This window comes from Zalophus californianus, chromosome 8 (assembly GCF_009762305.2).
Source record: "Zalophus californianus isolate mZalCal1 chromosome 8, mZalCal1.pri.v2, whole genome shotgun sequence".
NCBI classification, from domain to species: domain Eukaryota; kingdom Metazoa; phylum Chordata; class Mammalia; order Carnivora; family Otariidae; genus Zalophus; species Zalophus californianus.
Window position 1 is genome coordinate 130,133,603 of NC_045602.1, and position 19,365 is coordinate 130,152,967.

The following is a 19,365-nucleotide window of genomic DNA, read 5'->3' on the forward strand; positions in this document are numbered from 1 at the left end:
CACCCCCACAGAGATAGGCCCAGAGCCTCCACTTCCAAATAAGTCAAATGAGTTAGGGGGCGATTAAGTGACTGAAAAAACTTAATGTTTACTTACTTCATAGACATCTTCCAGCATGACAGAGGCAACAAATTTCAATTTGTTGAAACTGAACCCCACCTAACACAGGGTTTTGCCCCCCATCAGTGTCCGGAGGTATTTCTGGTTCTTAGAACCGAGGGAGGGGGACACCTCAGGCATCCAGATGGTAGAGGGCAAGGGTGCTACTAGACGTTACGGTGCACACACAGCCCGCACCACCAAGCATGATCCAGCCCACCAGGTCACTACGCCAAGGCTGAGAACTGGGGTATAAAGCCACTGACAGCATAAAATCAGGGCCAGGACTACGATGAGGGATATGAGCCTTCACAGTGCCAATCAGAGCTGGATCCTGTTAATTTCAAAACTCAGATTTGTGTTCATCATGGAGTTCTGCACTGAATTTTTAAAATATCGCATTACCAATGAATCATGGAACACTACATTAAAAACTAATGATGTAATGTATGGTGATTAACATAACAAGAAAAATTTTTAAAAAATAAAATAAAATATTGCATTACAATGTGATTTATCTTGATCGCTGTGTTGTGCGTTGTTGTGGAAGGTTTTTTCAGCATCTCATTAAGTTTTGTTCCCTAGGTGCATACCTCAGTCTCCTTACCCTAGTCCTGGCCCTGTTATAAAACCACTGGTGGTGGTGGTGGTGGTGGTGGCGGTGGTGGTGTGGTGGGGGGCAGCCAGGTGGCTCAGTTGGTTAAGCGTCTGACTTTGGCTCAGGTCATGATCTCAGAGTCCTGGGATGGAGTCCTGTATTGGGCTCCCTGCTCAGAAGGGAGCCTGCTTCTCCCTCTCCCTCTGCCCCTCTCCCCTGCTTGTGCACATGCTCTCACTCTCTCTCAAATAAATAAAATCTTCTTAAAAATAAAAAATAAAACCATTAAAAATGATTGTCATCACTGACATAAGTGAAAAAAAGTAAGTCTGATAGTGATATTCTAACAGTGGTTCTTAACTGGAAATGGTTCTCAGAATAAGCAATAAAGATTTTAAGAAATATGTGTTTGGGCCCCCTATACCTAAAGAATGCAGTATGGCCCAGGCATGTTGCATACATACATATACATATATATACACCTACATATGTGTGTGTGTGTCTCAAAACATTCTGATCACATAATACACTGAGAAAAAAAACTTTTTTTTTTTTTTGAAGATTTTATTTATTTGTCAGAGACAGAGCAAGAGAGCATAAGCAGGGGGAGTGGCAGGCTCCCTGCTGAGCAGGGAGCGCGATGCGGGACTTGATCCCAGGACCCTCAGATCATGACCTGAGCTAAAGGCAGATGCTTAATCGACTGAGCCACCCAGACACCCCATGGGAAAAAAATTCTTGAGTACCCTCCATATGTGTATTTAACTTTGTATAAATATTGTATTGTGCCTTATAAAACAACAAAAGACGAATTCTAGAAATGATAGGACAAAAATGAAACACAGCATTTTTCACAGAATTGACTAATCCATTCAGGGTAAGGGGCACTGAACGTTACAGATTTGAAATGACATTTCAAATGGTCACGTGTGTCGTTCCATCACAAAGGGGAATGATGCGCAGATGCATGCTACCACCTGGAGGAACCTCGAAGACATTATGCTAAGTTTCCGAAATAAACCAGGGGCAAAAGACATTGTAAGATTTCACTTACATGAAACATCTAAAACAGGCAAACCTACAGACACAGAACGTAGACTGGTGGTTGCCAGGGCTGAGGAGTAGGGGTGGGAGTTGAAGAGATATGGGGTTTCTTTTGGGGGTGATGAAAATATTCAGCAATCAGATAGTAGCAACGGTTGCATGGTGCTGAGAATATACTAAACACTGAACTGTACACTTTAAAAGGATAAATACTATCCCTGTGAATTATATCTCAATTTTTAAAAATTTTTTTAGATTTTTTTGATTTGAGAGAGAGCACACCCATGCTCAGGAGGGAGGGGCAGAGGGAGAAACTTTAGAAGACTCTGCGCTGAGTGTGGAGCCCCATGCAGGACTCAATGTGGGGCTCGATCTTACAATCCCAAGATCACAACCCAAGCCAAAACCAAGAGTCAGATGCTTAACCAACTGCACCACCCAGACACCCCCGTAGCTCAATTTTTCAAAAAGGTACTAATAAATAAAGAAGCCAAAGGAAAAAATCATCCTATCTCCTTAGCCTGTCATGGTTTTTTTCTCAAAATGAGTTGGGCATTTTCTTATGGTTTACTTGGGTTTATATTAATAATGTGGAGTCTTCCTGCGGAAATCTTTTAAAGCCACCTATTTATGAGGTTTAGTTAAATGACATCCCTCAAATGGGTCACATGAACACTCATCACCTGCAATCTACATCTCCATGTCCTGAAAACAAACCCCCACAGAACTCTGACTCCTGAGACTCCTTCCACAAGACACCTCAAGGACCGGACCTGACAGACGCTCGTCTGATATACAGATTGAGGGTCCCTGGCTTTCAATATTTAAATTTTGCTTCAATGGGGCCCCTGGGTGGCTCAGCTGTTAAGCGTCTGCCTTCGGCTCAGGTCATGATCCCAGGGTCCTGGGATTGAGCCCCGCATTGGGCTCCCTGCTCCGCTTGGAGCCTGCTTCTTCCTCTGCCTCTCCCCCTGCTTTTGCTCATTCTCTCTCTCTCAAATAAATAAAATAAAATCTAAAAAATAATAATAACTTTAAATTTTGCTTCAAGTTTGAAGATGCAAATGCAGAGCGAACAGACGCCCTAATCTTTTCTTCTGTCTCTCCAACGGGTCATCTCACAAACTCTGTTTTGGAGTTTGTTTGGTCATCTGGAGTCCACAGATTGAGACACTGGTTTTCTGGGAAACAGGGCAAACCTCAGGTTCAGGGTAGCTGTTCTTAAACACTGCTGTACTTTGGAATCACCTGGCTCACCTGTCAGAACTGTAGGTCTAGAGAGTCCGACTATCCCAAGGGATCTGACCCAGGCGTTCCAAATAGTGGACTTCATGAAACACTGGTATAAAATCCCATTATTAAACTCTGAAGTCAACTGAATGAGTAAGGAGCTCGGGGGAATCTTTTTGGGGTTGTGGTAATGGTTCCACAGCTCTGTAAATTTACTAAAAAATCACTGACTTGGACACTTAACAGAGCTGCATTTTATGATAGGTAAGCTACACCTCCATAAAGCTGTTTTAAAAACCTGGGAAAGCCTCTGAAAGCCTCATCACAAACGTATTCACGTGTTCACTGCAGGATTTTTAGATGGCGTGAGAGAAGAATGCACACACCTTGCTGGGGTGAGCGGGTACCGTAACTCTGAGCTCACACTAGCCTCGAGATGACCCAACCCTGTAACACTATTTTAAATCCAAGGCCAGGATGGGTAAATGAATTTATGAGCTTCCGCTAAGGAAGGGGTATGGGGTAGCGTTCACGGTAAGAAATGTCCCTTTCTGATTTGTAACACTTGACAAAGAGTGTTATCTGTGCTAAAGCAAAAATGGACCATAAAAGCTGAGCTGTGCAAATATCCCGAGAAGGGATGGTTTCTGCAAATACCACAAGCTCTTAAATACACCACCCAACTGGGCAAGGGAGTGTCTCCTGCTGGGGAGGGGGGCGCACACCCCGGCTGTGAAGCTGGTGGGTACAATCATCAGCCGGCAAGCGGGGCTGAGGACTGGAAGGAGGGGGGTTCAGCCAGGTGCTGGTGAGCCGGACAGCCCACACAGGGGACCCCCCCCCCAGGTGGGGCCCGGAAGGCATCTGGGGTCAAGGGTGCAGAGGGAAGAGTCACAGAAACAAGGCAGCTCACCCTGCCCTAAGCACCGAAGTTGCGAGCGGAGGAGGGTGAACTACAGGAGGGGTGCCCGGAGTACAGGGAAGTCTCAGCCCCAAGATGGAGTTAACGGTATAAGGGGCACCCCATGCTCCCAAGAGCAGCAGGGAAACTGTGCAGGGCAGGGAGGGCGGGGGGATGTGCGTAGACAGCCGGGAAAGGGAGAGTAGTTTTGGCCTAGCGAGTGAGAAGAGATGAAGACAAAAGGCCAAACACATGAGCGGGTGGGAGCAGACATCCCCAAGGGCCTGGGACTGAAGGGTTGGGGAAGGAGGGGGCGTTTCTCAAATCCTTGGAGGGAGCAATGGGTGTGGGGGGGGGGCACCGCACTAAGACAAGAGCCTCTGGAAGAGAAGCAGGTGTGGTGGATGGGGGAAGAAAGTCAGGACTGTAGGTACATTGTCCTTAGGATCCGTAAGCAGCCATGCCAAGCATGCAGGTATCTTCCAGTCTAAAGCTCCAGGTCGGGGCCACAGACAGAGATGGGGGCCACTGGCGGGAGTGATGGAAGCTGGGGGAGGAAGGGACCGCCTCGAGAGGGGCACACGGGGGCCAGTACGGAGCGGTGGGGGCTGATAGGTCAGAGAAAGGGACCAGAGGCTGGATGTGGCTTTTCCTTCCTGTCCAACAAAGTCCTCGTGTGTTTTTAAGAGTCCTAAAGTATATCTTTGGAAACAGTCCAAGGATCCGTTTGGAGACAAGCCACAAATGCCCCACTCAGGGAGCCTAGAAGAATTATAGGTATTTCACTTACAGGGATCAAATTAACTGTCCTCCATTTAAAACTCACTCCAACTTCCAAACTGTATTCCCTGCTCTGCCATTTTCAGGAGAGAACCCTAGAAGTCCGGGCGTGCCTACCAGTGAATGTTCCAGAAAACTAAACGTCCAATGTAACCATGGCATGAAGTATTCAGGAGTTCTACCTCTATCCCTTATTGGGAAATAGTTCCTTCGCTTTTCTAACTGGTCTTTTGACAACTGAATCATTATCTATTTTGATAAATTTAAGCAAAATGGCCTCTTTATTCTCATCTCCAGACAAGTGCCACAACGTGTGGCTGGTCCGTCAGCCCCGATGTGTCTCAGAATTACCAAGGCACCTGTCTGTGTGTCATCCTCATTTTGAAACAAAGAAGCCCAGCTCTCCCCTAATCCTAATGAATCGGAATCCCTCAGGTGAGAGGCCCAAGTCAACGTCCTTCCTTTGGTTTTTGTTCCATTTTGTTTTTAAAATATCACTAGTGGTTCTGAGCAGCCAAGGTACGGACCCACGGGTATAACGTTTTAGGAATATTAGGACACTTTCCAGTAATATCTTTCTCTGAAAAAGGATTGATTTTGAAAAACCTTGTGGAAACAAATGTGGGAGCAGAGAAGTTGTAGGCCACCTCTGACAAATTAATCCCTTCCACGCGATCATGGAGTTGAAAGCAGACGAGAAACTGAAGCTCATCAGTGACAGTTTTTCATGAGCAGATCGCTCATGACTACTGCTTCGGCTTCTACCCAGGGAAGAGCAGTAAAGCTAACCAGTGGGCTCCCAAAGCTATTTTTTGTACTAGTTATTGGCAAACAAGTTTCTCTTAGGTTTTTCCCAATATTCATAAGCATTTCAGTAGAGCAGGGTAACTCTGGGAATGAGGAATACGGGGCAGGGGGAGGATCTTAACAGCAATTTTAATCAAAACATAAAGGACTGGTAGTTGCCCTGGGTTTGGAAGGGGAGGTGGCTGGGGAGGAACAGGGAATGACAGCTAATGGGGATGGGGTCTCTTTTTTGGGTGATGAAAACAAAATTGATTATGGTGAGAGTTATACAACTCTGTGAATACACCAAAGACCATTGAATTGTACCCTTTAAATGGGGGAGTTGTATAGTATTAGGAAGAATATCTCAATACAGGTGCTAATAAATGCAAAAGAATTGTTTCAGGTATCAAAACAGAAGGTTTTTACCTGGGTATAAATACTAAATATGTGGCTCTGTACTTCATCCATTGAGTCCAGGCCATAGGCCACAGTGCCCAGATGGAGCCGTTTGAAAACCATCTCATTCTGGGTAAGAGTTCCTGCAACACAAGACAGATGAGTAACTCTGCCTACATCCTGGGGCTTCTCGTAACATGAAGGACAGCTGTGGTTTTCTGAGCGTTTACTACTCTACGTCGTACACGGGTTTCAGCACTGCCCTCGTTGGGGAGATGTCTGCGGTATTGATTTGGTCTGCCCGGAATCTAACTCCTTTTCTTTTGAAAATGGCATCCTGGGTTTCCATGGGGGAAATGACCACCCTCATTCCCTGGGATGGTCTTAAGGGAAGGTCTGGCAGGGTGCCTGACTCATTCCATCAGCCAAGATGGTGGCACATGACTTACACTAGATTCTGTTCGGAAGGAATCTGAATCTTGAGATTCTGAATCTGAATCTCTCACCCCAATGGGAGAGTCCTACAGAGACTATCCCAGGGGTTCTGATGCTGACATACCCAGAAATTTTCTGGTTCTGTTCCTTCCTGAAACCTCATTTTTCTCTGATGTGGTGAGCCACCCCAGATCTTTGCAACAGATTCACTTTCGTCCCACGGTCACTAAGCGGTAGAGAGGAAGCTCTTAGCCACTCTGATGGTAAATTGTGGAGCAGTGTTTTGGGGTGCGGTGATGAGGACTCAAAGCCAGACTGCCCAAGCCCGAAGCCTGCTTCTGTCACCCTGTGCTTCTCACAAGGCAGTCAACCTCCCCATGCCTCATTTCCTCATCTGTAAAATGGGGATTAAAATGCCTACCTCACAAGATGAGGCTGAGGATTAACTAAACAACCCTCTATGAACACCCAGAAAAGTGCTTTGCACATAACTAGTACCGTATGAGGTTTTGCTTCTTGATGGTGAGGACAATCATCACCAGCATCATCACCAAAGAATCAACATTCATCAAAAGGTGAAGAGAATAAAACAGCAGTAAGCATCCATCTCTAACGTCTCCAGAAAGAGAATCCAAGTCCCTCCCCTCACCGTGAAGCCCGGGGAGGCCCCGGAAACAGCTCACCTGTCTTGTCCGTGAGTAAGTAAGAAATCCTTCCCAGCTGCTCAGGGATGGTGCTGGAACGAACCACGGTCGCAGGGATTTTCGAGTCCCTCCGAATCACCCAGCTGTACACAATCTTGCCCATGTCGAGGTTCACACGCAGGCTATAGTCAGAACACCAGAGCACACAGGTTAACAGGATATCCTCGAGGCTCCTTATGTGTCTGTCTGCGGACAGCGAGGACCCCAAAACACATCAGCGGTGCCACAACATTTGGAAACCCTCTCCGTAGCCGCACAGCCTTGAGGCCAGATCCACAGAGTTTTTTTTTTTAAAGATTTTATTTATTTATTTGACAGAGAGAGACACAGCGAGAGAGGGAACACGAGCAGGGGGAGTCGGGGAGGGAGAAGCAAGCCTCCCGCGGAGCGGGTAACCTGATGCGGGGCTCGATCCCAGGACCCTGGGATCATGACCTGAGCCGAAGGCAGACGCGTAACGACTCAGCCACCCAGGCGCCCCCAGATCCACAGATTTAATAAGAGTCAACAGCACTCTCAGATATCTCACAGATATCTCAAATCATCACTTCCACGAAGTTATTTTGTTTTGGACTAAAATAAAACAATGAAAGTCTAAAATGGTTTTAAAATACTGAAAAGGGGGGCGCCTGGGTGGCTCAGTGGGTTAAGCGTCTGCCTTCGGCTCAGGTCATGCATGATCCCAGGACACTGGGATCAGACCCCACATCAGATCAACCGGGACTCTGCTCCTCCCTCTCCCCTCTTCCCCACCCCACACTCTCCCTCTTTCTCTCTCTCTCAAATAATCTCTTTAAAAAAGAGAGAGAGAGAGAGAGAGAAACCATTAGGTGTGCAGCTCAGTAGCATTAAGTATAATCACACTGCTGTGCAACCATCCCTCTCCAGAACATTCTATCTTCCCATACTGAAATCCCATAACCATTAAACAACAACTCCCCACTGTCCCCTTAAGGCCTCCAGCCCCTGGCACCCACCACTCTCCTTTCTGTCTCTCTGAACTTGACTGCTCTAGGGACCTCACGTGGGAAGACTCATTCAGCATTTGTCCTTCTGGGACCAGCTGATGTCACTCAGCATAATGCCTTCAGGGTTCATCCCTGTTGTACTGTGTGTCTGAATTTCATTCCTTCTTAAGGCTGAATAATATTCCATTTACATGTATTCTATTCATCTTGAAATATTATTTTATTGCAAAAAGTAAAATCAAAAGAACGTCAAATTCATTCATACTCCTATAAATTAACCAAACTGCCTACTATTTTACTGGCTCGTCATTGGCCACATGAAGATTCAACTCACTAATTTTCAATCACGTTGTAGACAGACCTTTAATGATTACAACTTCACTTAACATTACACCACAAACACTTTTTCTCTGGTGATAAAGCAGATGTATTTTTCTTTGAAACCATGACCTAGACCACAATGGCTAGGGGTCCAATCCCCCTGGTTCTAGGGACACTGCGGTACCAAAACTACAATCCCTATCCTCAGGAAAACATAAATTCTAGCTGGGATGATATAAATACCGAAAGAGCGAGACAAATCGTAAGGCAACAAATCGAGTTTAAGATAGAGATTATAAGCACTAGAAGCTTCAGGGAAAAAAAAATGATTTATTTTATTAATGATTTACTAAACATCAGTTATGGGGGAAAGTAGAAACAAGTCCCCAATAATACAGAGCTAAATAGTTAAACCTAGAATATATAATAGGGCAGTTCTAATGGGGTACCAGTATATTTGATGGGCAAAGTTATCTGCAACACATCTCTCTGTAAAAAAAAAAAAAAAAAAATAGATTTTACGTAAAGCAGAAAGAATCCCCCTTTAAAATAGAAAGCAGCTTAGAAAAAATATATGCCAAAATATTAAGAGCACCTATCACTCAGTTGCGAGATGGGAGGTGATTCTGATCTTATTCTTTTGCCACTGTGAATCTCTGTTTTTCCCTACTATGACAATTACCTGTATCATTTTTCTAAGAGCATTTATTCAGCCTCCAAGGAAGGCAGGCAAACAGGTGGCATGTGCCACCACTGCTAATCAATCACCGTATTTCCATTTAAGCACAGACCCGGGCCCAGGATCTGTCTCAACACAGCGCCCCAGCAGCCACCACCAACCTCTTGAGCCAGCAGATGAGATGGGCCCTAAATGGCATCCCTGGCACAGCGCAGGCAAGCAAGATCTTTTGAGTGAAGACTAATTCAGGAAAGGTTGGTTCAGGGAGGAATTGCAATTTCCCTGCTGGAGCCACAGACCAGGGCTTTCCATCATCATTCTTCAAAGGGACCACGAGTAAACAGAAGAAAACATCATGGCTCATTCTCTGCTTACCTGATGGGAATGATGTTGGAAAACAAGAGGAGGAAGCGGATGATCTGGAGGTACCAACGCCCAGCAAAGTGCTGAAGGGCGACCATGACCAGCGACACCACCACCAAAGCACCAAAGAGGATCTTGGTAAGGCAGTTCACTTCCAGGTCAAACAGGCCAATCTGTGGGACGATGCACAGGGGAGCTTGTGGTTAGCCGGTGCACCCTGGAGCCCACCTGGAGAACTGCTCCTTCACTCAAGAACACCTGCCCCCCAGGTGACAGTGGGACCCATCAATCCCTACATCTTTGGCTAAGAACACTGGGCTCCAGGGGCTGGGGTTCCGAACAGACAACTAAGGGACCTCAAAGAATTCTGATTGTTTTGTTTTTTGTTTTTTTGTTTTTTTAACAATTAAGAAGACGGGTGCCCAGGTGGCTCAGTCCGTGAAGCATCTGCCTTCAGCTCAGGTCATGATCTCAGGGTCTGTGAATTGAGCCCCGCATCGGGCTCCCCGCTCAGCGGGGAGTCTGCTTCTCTCTCTCCCACTCCACCTGCTTGTGCTCTCTCTCTCTCTCTCTCTCTCCCCCCCACAAATGAATTAAAAAAAAAAATCTGTAAAAAAAATGAAAAGACAGTAAGTCTATATAAATAAAATAAGAGTGTTAGGTGCTCCTGTCTTTAAAGCTAGCTTCTCGCCCACCAGCACCAATCATCAAACTCCATCAAGTCAGAAAGTTGTGACAAGGAAAGGCATCATCCTCTGACCACGTACACACCTTACTTCGAGGATTTGAAGTGTTCATGACGCTCCGGAGTTCTCTGCCCGTGTAAAGAACAACACCCACGACAGTACCTGGAACGAGAAAAGCGCAACACAAAGAAATGTTAACACAGATGATGAGCCAGAGCCACAAGGACCAGCACGGTAGCTACTGGCCACAGGCCGCCATTTCAATTTCAATACAATTTAAATTCAACAGAAAGTAGTATATCCAGTTCTCCACCTTCCCTCCACTTTCACACAGTTTCAAGGGCTTGGTAGTCACTGCGAAGATACAGAGCGCCATTATTGTTGCTAAAAGGTCTACTGCTCAGCGAGGGTCTATGGGGTCCCCTGGGGGGGGGGTAGTGGAGGTCTGTCCTTCATGCCTCCGCCCTCAGAGGCTTCCAGAGGTGCTTGGAACATGCCTATCTTCACACATCATTATGGAAACTTACGAACACACTCTTCTGATTAGAGCCTTCTTCCCGCTGATTCTGCGTCTAACTAGAATACTTGGGGGTTATCTGTCCAGATGACCATTCTTTCCTGAGAACTTCCCCACCCCCTCTCACGCCTCCCCCACCCCCGCTTATCAATCTTTCTAAAAGTCAACAATTTATAGAAGAAACACAAAAGACCAGTTAACATTCTCGAGAAAAGATGCTCAACTTTGTGAGTAATCAAAGAAATGCAAAATAAGGGATGCCTGGGTGGCTCAGTCCGTTAAGCGGTTAAGCATCTGCCTTCGGCTCCGGTCATGATCCAAGGGTCCTGGGACCAAGCCCCACATCCAGCTCCCTGCTCAGCGGTGAGCCTGCTTCTCCCTCTCCCTCTGCCTGCCTCCCTACTTGTGCTCTCTGGCTCTCTGTCATATAAATAAAATCTTTTTAAAAAATGCAAAATAAGCCACTCTTTTCCCTATCTTAACAACAAAAACTCCACAGATTGATAACATCCAGCGTCTCCGCCAAGAGGCGGAGAAATGGGCCCTGTTGTAACTTTCTGTTGGCTGGAGTGTAAACGGGAACAGTCTGTTTTGGGGTGAAACTGGTAATATCGATTAAACATTTACCTGTCTCCCCTTTTGAGTGTATGCCACGAAAGTGCTCAACACAGTGGGGAAGACAGATGATGAAGGAGGAAACGAGAAACAGGTAATCACGGATGGCGGCAGGCGCCATCGTGAAAATCAGGTGGAGGAACAGACAGGAAAGGAGCTGGAAAAGCCTGCTGGTTGGTATGGGTCAGAGAAGCAATCTCTGAGTTCAGGACACCTGAGCAGGAGCCTGAACCCTGACAAGGGGCCAGCCCCACCAAGCTCTCAGGGAGGATGCCAGGTACACAAGCAATCTGGTCTCTGCTGGGAACAAGAAACACCTCAACTCTCCTCCCTCAGAGGGAGATGCAAAACGTCAGAGAGCTTCAAACAGAGCCCAAGCCCAGAGGAAGTGCTGGGACTCTGTCTCCCCAACAAAGCCCCGGGAGGAGACACTGAAGTCCCTGCTCCACGCTTAATGCACACAGTGCAGTCCCTTCCAGGCAGGCTCAGCAGATGGCAGGCCGGGAGAGCTCACTTGCTGGCTCCTTGGCAGATGGCTCCTGCACAGATGTGTTCAGTCTCGGTCGCCGAGGTCCAGGGTTCAAGAGGGTGCTAATAACAAGGGCCCCTGAACAGGTCCTCCACTAGCGCCGGCCAACCATGAGGCCTCCCAAGGCTGAAATGAAAATGGCCCTTCTCCCCAGTGCCTGCCTGAGCTCAAGGCCAAAACCACTTCCATAATATCTAAACACCAGCCACAGTCACCAAGAGAGAAACCACACACGTGCGCTGGTTTGGTCTATACTGGGCTTCAAGGGTTTTGAATTCATTGCCATCTTTTAAATACAGGAACTTTCATATAAAAAATTGAGAATTCTGGCTTCTCCTGGAGAATCAGGAGATCTGGTGACACTGGGTCCATATTACCAGCAGGTGTCAAGCACGGGCACTCCTTTTATCCAGGGGCAGGCTCTCGGCTCATCCTGGTCCCCACCCAGCCCCTTCCAGACCTCGTGACCCAAGCCTCTCTGCCCCCCACTTCCCATGCTGTCAGCTCCAATGTCCCCCCTCCCGCCCTCTGCAGTGGGCAAAGTGCAGAATCCTCGGCCAGCTGGTTTCTCCAAGTCAGAATGCTGTGGTCGGGTGTCACACCAAGTTCTCCCTAACTCTCCACAACAGCACGGTCCTGGGGTCAGGGCCTACTCTGTGACCTCTTTGTCCCTGTCTGCGACAAGATAAATGCTACCCCCAAGAGTGAGCTTTCAGAAATGTTTACAGCAGTGAGACACTGCTGCGACATTCAAGCGTGCGACCGTGGGATGAGTCCCATTGAACAGGGTCTAGACCAGCTGGACATGATCAAACCCACGTGGCAAGGTGCACAGGGAGACAGCAGGGCCAGAGACTGATCTGCTGAGGACTGGGGTGGGGGGAGGCAGCCGCACAACCAACTGGAGAGTCTTTGAAGAACAAGGCCCTGTAATACCAGGGCCACCGACTCTGCCAAGCCCCCAGGCCGCACCCCCATCCCTTCCCTATCTCACCCCAGTGATGACTCAGCCTAGCAGCACTGGATTGGGTTGCCATGAATAACCGTGTCCTCTCTAGGTTGATGCCAGCCAAGGCAGCTGGACCCTAGGCACTGCCTGGCAAGCTTTTTCATTTTTTTAAACTTTTAAGTGATAACAGCCGAGTGACTAAAACACAGGAGTTAGATTATAAAGAGAACAGAGAAGTGAAATCTCACAGAATTAAGATGACTAACGATGGCTGTTTCTTGAGTAGAGCACCAGGAGGAAATGGCTTGTGTATAACTTCATGCATGCATTAGTATCAGAATGCAGAGGACTACTCACTGAGAAGCAGGGGAAACTGAGGCCAGCTGAGGTAACAGTAAATGTCCAGCTTCTCAGACTCACTCCGAAACCTACACCCGCGGGAGGACTTGGCAGGTGATGCCACTGGATCATTGGAATCACTGCTCTTTCTCTTCCCACATCACCAATCACAACTTTGAAATCTTTTCTCCCATCTTCAAGATCCCAACCTGTTTTACACTCTCTGCCTCCCAGGAGAGGACCTCCTAGGCTGTGTGACCTTAGGCAAGTTGCTTAACCTCTCTGAGACTCCATTCTTCATTCCATTAAATCCCCATTTAATGTTGTGAGATCAAAACAAGAAAACTGCAGCAAAACACTTCGTAAATAAAAAGAGCCTGATAAATAGAAGACTCATTACTGTTCATCTCTGAGATTAAGGCTGACAGGTCCCTCCACCTCAGAATTCTCCACATGGCCACTTAAATCGCTTCCCTTTATACTGGTTTCAGAGGGATTTCAGAGAACTGCCCCCATTTCCTCCCATCTCCTCCTGTATTAAGTTTAGAGTAAACTACAAATACCACAAGAATGGAGACAAGGATTTTCCGGCATGCCACTGCAGCTCCAGGACCTAGCAACAGAGTGTGGCAGCATCACATAGAGACGCTCAAGAAAAAAAAATTTTTGCGGGGGGGGGTGTCTGGCTGGCTCAGTCAGATCAAGAGCATGCAACTCTTGATCTAAGGGTCATGAGTTCGAGCCTCACTTTGGGGAGTAGATTACACTTAAAATGAAATTTTAAAAATTCTTTACAAAATTTTTCAAAAAAATAAAGTTTTTTGTGTTGTTGTTTTTTTGCTGCATGGAAAGAAGCAGGCAGGGGAGAAGAAAATCACCAGAATAAACACCAGACAGACACGTGGATGTGAATTTATTACTAAAATGTTAATATTGTGGGCGCCTGGGTGGCTCAGTTGGTTAAGCGACTGCCTTCGGCTCAGGTCATGATCCCAGAGTCCCAGGATCGGGTCCCGCATCGGGCTCCCTGCTTGGCAGGGAGTCTGCTTCTCCCTCTGACCCTCTCCCCTCTCATGCTCTCTCTCTATCTCATTCTCTCTCTCAAATAAATAAATAAAATCTTAAAAAAATAAAATAAATGTTAATATTGTTAAAACAAATGCCTAACCAAACGACTCAAAGCTATCAGGGATCAATGCAGCTGTCACCCTTGGGGCGCCTGGGTGGCTCAGCTGGTTAAGCATCTGCCTTCTGCTCTGGTCATGATCTTGGGGTCCCGAGATAGAGCCCCACCCGGCCCTGCCCACATGCATCCAGCTCCCTACCCAACAGGGAGCCTGCTTCTCTGCCCCCCTTGCCCCTCCCGCATCGTGTTCACTCTCACTAGCTCTGCTCTCTCTAATAAATAATCTTTTTTAAAAAGGTAGCTGTGGGGGGGACTGGAAGGCAGCTGGGGGACCTCTGGGGGGCTGACAAAACCCTGATTACTGATCAGAGCACTGGTGCTATGTTTGGGATTTGGTTACTTTCCGTATACGTGCTTTCGATAAAACGGAAGAAGAAACAGAAGGACACCTGCCTGCAAGGAATGACGTGTGTACCATTCACGTTACAGCCTGGTGAAGAGATGTGCACATCCCGGGCGCCCTGAGCTTCCAGCTCTGCGTGTGCCAGATACAGCACAACACGGGGAATTCTACCCCCTCATGTTCTGATCTCCGTTCACACCCCCATTCCACCTGCTGTTCTCCATCCCAAAGTGTGCGCTTTCTCCTTTCACACACGTCCAGTCCTCACGGGCACTGTGGATAGGCGGCCACACGCACAGACTGAGCACAAGGGTCCGGAGCTTCGGGCTGGAGCCGAGGTAAGGCCCCTCTGCCAGTAAGTTTTCCTAACTTCGCTCCATGAATTCAAATATTTTAATATGAAACTATATAAACACTCCAAGAAAACATCAGTGTATTTTTCTCATTGTCAAGCAGGTAAGATTTTCTCAGCATGGCACAAAAACCAGAAATGTAAAGAAAAAAAAAATCAACAGGTTTGAGGATGTAAAAATTTTAAATTTTTGTGCCAAAATACGAATGAGATCAACTGGGAGACAGTAATTGCAATTAAGATAAGAAACAGAAGAATGCTATTCTTAGGATATAGAGTTCTTAGAAATCACTTTTTTAAATTTTTTTTAAGATTTTATTTATTTAGGGGCACCTGGGTGGCTCAGTCGTTAAATGTCTGCCTTCGGCTCAGGTCATGATCCCAGGGTCCTGGGATCGAGCCCCGCATCGGGCTCCCTGCTCAACGGGAAGCCCGCTTCTCCCTCTCCCACTCCCCCTGCTTGTGTTCCCTCTCTCTCTCTCTCTCTGTCAAATAAATAAATAACATCTTTTTTAAAAAAAGATGTTATTTATTTGAGAGAGCATGAGCAGGGGGAAGGGGCAAAGGGAGAAGCAGATTCCCTGCTGAGCAGGGAGCCCAGTACAGGACTGGATCCCAGAACCCTGAGATCATGACCAGAGCGGAAGGCAGATGCTTCACCGACTGAGCCACCCAAGTGCCCAAGAAATCATTTTTTAAATGAACCCATCAACCCCCCAAAAAATGGGCATAGGGCATAAACTGGCAATTCACATATACATTTTAAAAATGCAAATGAAAAAATGCAAATGAAGAAAAAACATTGAAAAAAATCTAACTTCACAAGTAATTTTTTTTTTTAAGATTTTATTTTTGGGACGCCTGGGTGGCGCAGTCAGCTAAGTATCTGGCTCTTGATTTCGGCTCAGGTCATGATCTCGAGGTTGTGATCGAGCCCCCACATCTAGCTCTGCGCTCAGTCAGAGTCTATTTGGGATTCTCTCTCTCTCTCCCTCTGCCCGCCGCCCTCCGCGCCCCCCCCCGCTTCTCTCAAACAAATAAATAAAAATCTTAAAAAAAAAAAAGAGAAAAAGATTTTTTTTTAAATAATCTCTGTACCCAACATGGGGCTCAAACCCACAACCCCAAGATCAAGAGTCACATGTTCCACCACCTGAGCCAGCCAGGCACCCCCACAAATAACTTTTAAAAGGCAAATCAGTAAGTTAGATATTTATTCAACGGCTATCAAATGGGCAGAAATTAAAAAGTCAAACAGAAGACAGTGTTAGCTAGGATGTACATATAAGGTCAGATTATCAGGAGTGTGATTTAGAAGAAGAGGAAGTTTGCGGGGTCAACCGAAATGTAAAATGTATATGCCCTTTGCCCTAGGAATTCCGTTTCTATGGAAATGTGGATAACATCAATATTTAGAATTTCTATCTGGAACAACCAAACAAAGCACATCAAAGACAAAAACAAAAGACAAACAATAAACTTGGAAAAGAGATTTGCGTCACATACGAGATGACAGTTTGATATTCTCTCTGCTATGAAGCACGCTTACAAGTCAATAAGAAAAACAGAAAGTAGATCGACCAAAACGTTAAGAAATGTCTTATGTGTAGAAAGATGTTTCCTCTATTCACAGTGAAATAAACAAAACAATAACAAGATACCCTCTACCACCAGACAAGAACGGTAACACTATGAAACTCCTGCACATCAAATACACCATAAAATTGTTTCAAAAACCAGAAATGGAGAGCTCTCACAAACGAATAAGAGAAAGAGAAAAAACAGCTAGTGGGTATAAAAAGTAAGGAACAAAGGAAGAGACCAGACAGACCACAAGGAAAGCCAATCTTCCAGGCAATCTAGGAAATGCAAATCGAAACACACTCCTTATTTTTCTGTGAAATTATTAAATATTAAAAGGAATAATTACTTGTTAATAAATGACTTCAAAGGGGAGAAAAACTGGGAGGGAAGAGTAACCAGTTCTGAGAGACGTGGGTGGACACGTGGCAGGGGAGAGGCTGGAGGGGAAGGGCTGCTGCAGGGGCTGGTGGGTGTGGCCGTGGCTGTGGGCGTGGCCTCGGATGTGGGCGTGACCACAGTGTGGCAGGCAGTGCGTCCTGACCCGTGCAGAAACTTAAGGACCCATTTCCTTTTTTTTTTTTTTTTAAGATTTTATTTATTTATTTGACCGAGAGAGACACAGCGAGAGAGGGAACACAAGCAGGGGGAGTGGGAGAGGGAAAACAGGCTTCCCGTGGAGCAGAGAGCCCGACGTGGGGCTCCACCCCACTACCCTGAGACCGTGACCTGAGCCGAAGGCAGACGCCTAACGACTGAGCCACCCAGGCGCCCCTTAAGGACCCATTTCTCACTTCTTTAGTCATGAGGAGGAACTGAGAGACATTCCAGATTAGGCTGCAAATACGGGCAGGGAATGGAAACGGAAAAATGGCAGGAGACCTAAAGGAAGCGATCCTGTCTGTCCGTTTGCATTAAGTGTTTCATCTGTGGACGGTAAGCAAGGCGGCCATGCGTTTAGTTTGTGCTGGTCTGTGCTGGCCATTCCCTTTCCTAGCCACAGAGTATCCTGAGCACCTGTTGTACTAAAGAGCCACAGAGCAGCATCAAGCACAAGAAAACAGGTTGGTAGGAGGGGTCAGTGAAATGGGTAATGCACGTAAAGGGCTTGACGAGGTGCCGGACAGCCTGGTGGCATCCCACTGCTACCAACACTGCTACCGCAGACACTGCTCAGCCCCTGGAACCTCTTCGGGTCCGTTTCACCCCAGGGTTCAAAAAGTAAAAGACACCAATTTCCACATCGTCTCAGTGTTTTAAACACCAAGAGTCCAACTCAGGCCCACGGCCCTTTCTTGCGCACCCGGGGGGGGGTGGGGCGCAAGACTGGCAGGACTGGCTTGGCAGCCCCCACGGACACAACTTCCGGCCAGAACATCCAGGCTGGCCCAATTTCTGGGAGAGATTAGAATGTCAATCTCAGGTGGCAATTAAGGGCTATTCCCAGAGTGGACGCTGCCGAAAAGCACACCGGCCAGAGCAACTTCTCTTAAAGACGTCCACAAGCGTCCGAGGGGCAATCAGATGTCAGCAAAATTCCCTGGAGGGGCAGAAGCAAGTGGAAAACACCATATGACCGACGGCTAATTTTCCTAACTGACAGATGATTATTCTAATTATACAAAAGGATTTTCTTTCCTTTTCAAATTGCTAACACATTCCTCAGAAAGGGAGCCCTTACCCGACGCAATGACAGTACCAGCCCAGAGTGTGTTCTCTATGCTCAAGCTCTCGCTGATCGGAGGGTCGCTGTCTTCCTGCAAAAGACCAACAGACACGCATTTATCCACCAAGGTTCTGGCAGAATCCACAGGCTGTCTCCAGCCTGCTCTTCCCAAGACAGGAAGAGAGGATGACCCCTATTTGGAAGCCCCCAGTTCAGCCAGGAGAGAAGGGACAAGCTCCTAAGCTACCGTCCTTGGTGTGGTTTTCATTCCCAGGGCCATTCATGAAAAGACTGGTTTGTGATTGAAGAAGGACAGGCTTCTAATACTGAAGACATGTCTTACAAGGCAAGAGCTAAAATGCAGATGCAAATCAAACAAAAACAGCCCTTTGCTGGCCAGTCCTATGGCTTCTAGAAAGAGACCAGGAATTTAATGTGGGTTCTATAAATCTACTGTCCCAGATTCTTCAAATAATTGACATCCAAATTTAATTTCTAGCCTGGATAGTTGGGAAGTGGCTTAAAAATTGTTAACAATGCCAGCCGGGACTTGTGTGAGTAGAAGAGGTCGTGAACGTGTCCAAATGGGACAGAAAGAGTACCTGCCTTCACACCACAGAGTTCCCGTTAATTCTAACACCACTCGGCTCTACGCTGTCAGGTAATTCAAGCTGTTCAGAGGCCGGGAGAAAATACCCGCTGTGCCAACCTCATTGAGAACACTATGTCAGCTTTCAAGGTGGGGCTTCTTAGGGGAACCTCACCCCTCCCTGGAGCAAAGCTATCCCCTGACAAAGACTTGTCAACACTTCTCTGTAGGTCTCTGTCACTAGCATGTGCTCTCGGTAAGGCAGGATCGCACAGTCAGCTAAGCCTACTTACTCTGGTAAAAGTTCCCACAAAGTTGTGAATGTCGATATTTGGCTCTTCTGCATAGACGTATGATCGAATCTGAAGGAGATCCTGTTCAACAGAGGTAACATTTTGGAGTTAAAACAAAGTTCGTGATTAAAAAGATTTTAGGAGGCCCCACAATTTTTCAAAAGCAACTCTATCTCCCAAACAGCAAGCAGGCTCTCAAAAGTATAGGGCAGGTGGAAGAAAAAGAAGAAAAAATTTTCTATTAAGTAAGTTTAGGAATCACTCCACATGCTATACCACGACACCCTGCAGACCCCACAGTGAAGATGCCTGTTTATCTGTGTTCACCCCATGTTTCCCAAACTGGCTGACGGCCGAGGTCCCCTTTCTGCTCCACTGCAGTGACCAAGAGCTGGTAGTACCAATGAAGATCT

The 19,365-nt window shown here is 46.8% G+C and overlaps 1 protein-coding gene across 6 annotated transcripts in view; it reads right to left on the bottom strand.

Annotated features, from left to right (window-relative positions):
- Nucleotides 1-19,365, bottom strand: part of ATP9A (ATPase phospholipid transporting 9A (putative)) — a 131,944-nt gene that overhangs the window by 52,665 nt on the left and 59,914 nt on the right. For all 6 annotated transcript variants that reach the window (XR_003524936.2, XM_027624194.2, XM_027624193.2 and 3 more), the window contains exons 8-13: nt 18,953-19,033; nt 18,086-18,161; nt 10,079-10,155; nt 9,320-9,480; nt 6,956-7,098; nt 5,868-5,980 (exon numbers count right to left, since the gene is read on the bottom strand). Coding sequence is in view for 5 of the 6 variants with exons in the window: in XM_027624194.2 (XP_027479995.2) it covers nt 5,868-5,980; nt 6,956-7,098; nt 9,320-9,480; nt 10,079-10,155; nt 18,086-18,161; nt 18,953-19,033 (651 nt within the window). In the remaining variant the exon portion in view is untranslated. The remainder of the gene's footprint in view (nt 1-5,867; nt 5,981-6,955; nt 7,099-9,319; nt 9,481-10,078; nt 10,156-18,085; nt 18,162-18,952; nt 19,034-19,365) is intronic.